Genomic DNA, 6482 nt, shown 5'->3' on the forward strand with positions numbered 1-6482 from the left:
ATGAAACCGTTTTGTCTTATCTGATCTGAAATGGTGATTAGGAGCCTATTTAGGCGTTCAAATGGAAGGTGAAAGAAATAGAAAAAAAGCGTAAGGAACCTGAATACCGTAAGGGGAAAATTGGAGGGACGATTCCCTCGGACATATCTAAGGGTACCCATGGGTTTATTTCAGTGGATATTTGTTTGGAAGCCCTCAAAGGCCGGGCACTGTCATGGCGATTTTGCTGCATGTTGGTCAAAACTCTCTCACATGAAAATTGCCCTTAGAGCACCAGGAGAAAAATATGGAATGATTTCCCCAAAGAAGATCAGTTTTTAACAATTTTCCAAAATAAACAGGAGGAACTTGAAAACGTTGGCCAATTTTTTTCAAGTTGCAATCCATTTTTATCCTAGCCATTCACAGTCAAAGATGAATGATACCAGTCTCTGTGCATGGCCATCATGTGAAATAAGCCCTCCCCTCCCTCCTCGGGTGAACACCCTTTCCTCGACTAAGGGCCTCTTCATATGATCCCGGTTGACCGGGCTAGCCCGCTTACCGAGATCTCGCCTCATTCCTATTTCTTTTGTAAAAAATTCGATGTGTTCATATGAGAAGGCGGGCCAGCCCGGTTACCGAGATCTCGGTTTCAGCGACCGAGATCTCGGGAGTCCGGGACGAAAAATTTTTCATATGAACACGGTATCCCGGTTACCGGGATGAAGTCTATAACCAAACATTCGCGTCTTAGAACGGATATATTTGATTATTACGGCTCATTTCTGAGATGTTCTAGTTCAAAATAATTCCTTTTCGTAGAAGAGATAAAGATATTATACTTTTGAGGTTTGTAGAACCGATAAAAATGAAAAATTCTTGCCGGGCTTGTTCGGTAAATGTCACGCTCGATTGACCGCGTCACCACTTTTCATCTCGGTAACCGGGATGAAATTTCCCATATGAACGGACTGCAAAATTCATCCCGCTTACCGAGCCATCCCGGTAACCGGGATCATATGAAGAGGCCCTAAGCGCCCTTGAAGGAAGAGACGGGGCGGGGGGGGGGGGGGGGGGGGTCACACATCGTATACGTGTATTATAACTGGTGTAGTCAAGAGTAATTCAAATTGATTCTGAATTGCTGGTGATTGTACAAAATGTTGACTGACAAACACGACCAACGCTATACTCATCCTTGGTTGTCTCAATTGCGGCTAGCGAAAAACACTCAGAAGGGGAGGGTCGGGGAGCTCACTCGATAAGAGGGAGGGGGTGAGGGGGGAGGAAGTCTTATTTCATCATCATCATCATCATCATCCTCATCTTTATTTGAAAACACGGTAAATATATCAGGCATTAACAATTTACTACAAAAAGCTATAACTTATTACGAGAGACTATCTATACAGATTAATCTTCTATAATTATTTCATATTTTGGCCATGGGAGGGTACTTAATTGAGACGGACGCTAATTCAAGAATTTGCATAATACATAACAGGAATTACTGATGCAGTGTCACCAATAAAATACTCGCCAGCTAAACTGGTCAGTCTGGAAATTGTGGCAATATATGTGCAATTAATATTCGTCGTCAAAAAGAAAAAGATAACATACTGTCTTCTACTTACATTTGATATAGTTTTCTGTTATTTTATCTTTTAATGTGTAATGTGATTTACATATAAATGCTTCTTTATTCCCACCCACTTCACTTTGTCATCATTTCTTTACACTGATCAAACATCACCCCAAAATTTAAACATCACTTGCTTCATACTAAGCCTCATTCAGTTTTCATTCTAGTGATGGGAGATAATAGTTTTTATCACGTTTTAATCCTTGCCTCCGTCACTAAGCCGCCTGAGCTACGATCAGCTTTAAAAACATTCCTTAAAAAAAGGATATTAAACAATGAAGAAATCATGGAGTAGCCAAATAAATGATAAGCACAATATTTTAAAATACACACAGAAATTGATTCCGTAAACCATGAAAAACACCAATTACTGTGAAAGACCAATTTACAACTATATACAAGACATTCGCTTCCTTGTCTATTATGTGAAACCAAAAGAGGATGCCTTCATCCTCTCTTACATGTAATGAAACTCACTAAAGATTTTGGAACCTTCCCCTCCAAAATTCCTAGATCCGTTCCTCGCAAGTCTAGCGAACGAATACTTTCCAGAAATCACCGGAAGACACTCCAACTTGCCAGTCATCGCATTCCCATCTTCCACCTGTATCGAGCAGCCAATGATAACCGCGTACCACCATAGCCGCGTGATTATACAATCTGTCTTGTTCCCTCAGGTGCCCCCATTTTCCAACTAAATACGAACCGTCCCATCCCCACTTGTCGCAAACTTTGGCCATTCTCGAGTTGTCGTTTTTCATTCTGACAAACGATCCACATGCGGAGGGCATGACATCCGTCTGACCGCTGAAGTACCGGACTACAGCTTCACCAGTTCTGTTAGCGGCTGTTGTCACGTGGAACGTATTCCCCTTTTGTTTACTGCAGTAGAATCTCAGCTGAGTGAACGGCAAGTGTGTGATTAGTTCTCTCATGGCGTTTTTCGTGAGAAGCATCTGATCGCTGCTTATTCCACGGTACGAACTCTTCACTGGCAGTTGAGATGGAGGATTTGAGCTCTGCATCACAAGGTTGGAGACAAGAAGCCAACCTCCTGAAATAAAAGTGAATGTTCAGTTTAGACTTTGTACATTGTGCTAGCATTTTTTCGAGTACAGGAACCCCGCCTTACGACCACCCCGTTATTACGACAACGTTTTTGTGCCCCGATCGAACGAATTGAAAGTCCAGTCATTTTCTTAGTCTTACAACCACATTAATCCGACCACCTCAGTCGTTATTACGACCACATTTTCAGGTCCCAAAGGTGGTCGTATTAACCGGTTTCCACTATATTTTAGTAAAGCAAAAGCATTAAGAATTTTTCCCACATTCTAGTGACATTTTCCCTGAAAAATTGCTTTCTGAGAATGGGAATTGGAAGTCGATTCCGATAAGGGTTTTCAAAAGCCAATCAGCCGAGCTCTTATAACCCATTGAATTAAGGAGTTGCAAATGAATACATGTATGGTTGTTATTTTTACACTTGCACGTGGTTGTTGCAGTTGACAACATGTTTAAAACGATATATTTGATAGACTAACACGTGTATAATAAGCACACATGATTATCCAAGAATTTTACTGACTTTTCTGCATGGGTACTGGGAAAAATGGAGTATTTTGATCGACAGTTCAATGTTAATGTGACTTAACATAGGTTGCGTATATGCGTGAGAACTTCGCTTTCAAAAATTACAAGCTAAAGAAATCTAGAGAAGAAAACGAAGTTTAATTCTCAAGCTCACTGAGCACAAAAATAGATCAAGTTATATTCGTTAAGCAAAATTAAGCCTTATAGAACTCAAAACCACCATTTGCCAAAAAAAATATATATTCATATATTAACCTATAGCTCTGGAACGTTAGCGAATGAGCTGTAATAACATTTTATCAGCTTTCTTCAATGATCCCACCTCCATCAGTTGTCATGTCACAATAGACTTCTAAAGGGTTTCCATTCTTCCCAGGGTCGATCCAGTACTTCCCGTCCCCTTTTGAGTGTCCGGAGTCCCGGATGTCCTTACAAGATTCAGCAGGCAGATCAGAAAATAGACCTCTCGTCGCTACAATTAAAAGAAAATAAAAATAAATTGAAAAATAACCATACCCAACTAGCCGACATTATAAAGCCGTAATGTCGTCTCAAAATCGAATTTAGTTTCTAATATGACCAGCTCCTAGTGATTCTCAGTTGGCGTGATAGCACAGTTGGTAAAGCACTGCACCGGCATCGCAGAGGTCATGGGTTCGAGTCCCGTTCAAGCCTGAATTTATTTCAGGCTTTCTTTTCGCAACTGCTTAGGTTGCGTATTAACTGCAAGGATCTTTCTTCTATTTATTCTTCTCCATGTTTTCAACTAAGAAATTATCGCGCCGCAGATTTTTGAATGGAAACTGAGCTAACTTACGCGTTTGACACCGCCTTCCTTTGTAACCAGGATAGCAATGGCCGCTGTTCACAGATTTTCCTTTCTGTTCATGGGAAACATCGATGCACGACACCTGAAAAAGGAAAACGTTAAAAAAATCAGATATTAGAGAAAAAAAAAATTGTTTCTTGATTCTGTCATATTATACCAACAGAACAGGTTTCGTTTTCAGGATCGAAAATTTATGTTTAAGCACAGGCTTTCGATTCCCTCACGGAATCTTGTTAAGCGGTGTTGGACGTTTCAAGTTGTCACAAAATATCACGTAACAAAATGTCCTTTACAACGTCGCGATTCAATGTCGGAGCATGGAAATGAATTTCAATAACCGCTCTAATTCTTCTTTTGAAGGTGTGGCTCTCCCTTACAACAATTGAAGAGGAAGAAAGATCGAGTGCGTGCCTCGTGTTCCTTAGGTGCTTACCTGACTGCAGTCATCGACGCTCTTGTACTGTTGACATGTTCAGATAGATACAAGAAACATTTCTCGCTTTGATGAGGTCTAAGATATGCACGGACGTCTAGGAAAACAGACTTCCTATTCTGTCTAAAACTGAAAATAACTTTAGTGGAATCGACATATCCCGGCCAACGCCCTCAATGTCCCTCTCTGTCCCCTCATTTTCTCTTGGTAACAGCTATAAATCCCTGGCTGGAGCTAGCTTTATTTTATTTATTCACGCTAGAAATTCAGTTAGGTTTACAAAAATATAGTTAAGATACCAAGTCTAATTTCAATGCCAAAAGCTTGAATCTAAAAATAAATTATTAATTAACTCTAGAACCTGTTTTCCATGAAAGCTGTGCCTTTAATTGTTAATGTGGTGATAATTAACGATGCTCGAAATTTGTTCAGAGATTCTGCTTGCCTTACAGTCTGAGGTAGACTATTCCACCACTTTAATTAGCGAAAACTATTTCGAACATGGTTTGTGCCGGCGTAGTAATGGAATAGCTACAGTAGTTATTTGCGGAATCTGCAGTGAAAAGAGTTTGAGCTGATTTTACCTTTGAAGGCCGCCCCTGAGTAAAGAAGCGACGTGTTGGCGACGAAGTTAAAATGTGGTAACAATGGGGTTTGCTAATGGAACATCATTTTTCAACTGACCTCAACTGAGCCATAGTAGTTGGATCCTTTTTCCCTTTTATAATCACTTGGTTTAGTCTGTCGAGTTTTGTTGTTTAGTTCGCAGACTCGTTTGGTATTGTCAGCGCCGAGATGAACATTAAATGACTTGCAAGTGTTGTTTTGGAGGCATTTAAGCTGACATTCAAACGGGTCTGCTACAATAACCGTTCCCATCGCATGACCAACCAAAGCGTGATCTGAAACCATAAGAAAATGACAGAAACGCGTGAATAAAATGTCTCCTCAACCTTTGGAAAGGGAAGGAAAATTCATGTCTTTTGTTTTAACATGGATTATTTCATTTGGGAGGTGTGAAAATGTGATGTTTGCTGAGAATACATAATTTTAGCCTTTGAAGAGTGAGTTAGAGTTCAAGTTGAGTTTGAGTCCTCCTTAGCCGAGATTCCAGAAGAAAAGTTAGTACTGATTTTAGCATTTTTAGGTAATCAGTGGTAAAAAAATGTACGTATGTAGACACGATTTTAAGCGATTAGTTGTAGGATTAACGTTACTGGCTATTCATTCATCACCGTTTCGTAACTAACCTAAACTCGAACAGAGTTGAACTTCGACATCGATCTCAAGCCTCATATAGATTTCTATAATAAAGGATTTCACACTCAAGAGCAGCGGTTCACAGATAAAACAGCTGAGATTTCAGGAAAATGCACGGATAGCAGGTGACTCAGTTAACTCACACAAACTACTTTATTTCGCCGGGAGAGCACCGGCTAAAATGTTATGGCAAATCATAAAGAGGGACATTCTAAGTTTCTTACTTAAATTTTCTCTTTAGTTTATCTTGATTTCCGAATGAAAACAGTACATGAATAAGTGAATGACCATCGAAGTTACGTCCGCAACTTATGCAGAAAAGAAAGCCTGGAAAACAATTCAGTTTTGAACGGGATTCGGACCTCTGCGATGCTGGTGCAGTGCTCTACCAACTCCCTTTCGAGCTAACTGGGAGCTGGTCATACTGTGAGTTCGTAAGAGGTGTTGAGATGAAAGTGAAAAAGTAGAGTTCAAAAGAAGGAATGAAAACCTGCTAACATACCGTCTTGAATCTCGAACACACTTGCGCATGAATCTGTGTTCATCACCACGAGTAAAACTCCTAACAGGGCATTGAGAGACACAAGGAGCAACCGATTCAGCCACAAAACAGCCGTCATCGTTGTGTTCCCGGGCGTTAAACGAGGGATGTTTACTCAAGAGCCAGTTGAGGAACTAATAACCGCTCCATCTGAGTGTAAGCAGCAATTATTCATAATTTATACTTGTTTTGGGCACTGAGC

General features: G+C 40.3%; 1 protein-coding gene across 1 annotated transcript; it reads right to left on the minus strand.

Annotated features, from left to right (window-relative positions):
- Positions 1 to 1334: 1334 nt before the first annotated feature.
- Positions 1335 to 6455, minus strand: LOC146459490 (uncharacterized). The gene is made up of 5 exons (XM_085089448.1): positions 6242 to 6455; positions 5164 to 5381; positions 4035 to 4128; positions 3540 to 3689; positions 1335 to 2678 (listed from the first exon to the last, which is right to left on the minus strand). Exons 1-5 carry the CDS (start codon positions 6357 to 6359, stop codon positions 2155 to 2157), a joined length of 1104 nt encoding a protein of 367 aa, XP_084945574.1. The 5' UTR covers positions 6360 to 6455; the 3' UTR covers positions 1335 to 2154.
- Positions 6456 to 6482: the final 27 nt, after the last annotated feature.

The sequence above is a fragment of the Pavona decussata genome, unplaced genomic scaffold, assembly GCF_977016875.1.
Source record: "Pavona decussata unplaced genomic scaffold, jaPavDecu1.1 SCAFFOLD_219, whole genome shotgun sequence".
Taxonomy (NCBI): Eukaryota; Metazoa; Cnidaria; class Anthozoa; order Scleractinia; family Agariciidae; genus Pavona; species Pavona decussata.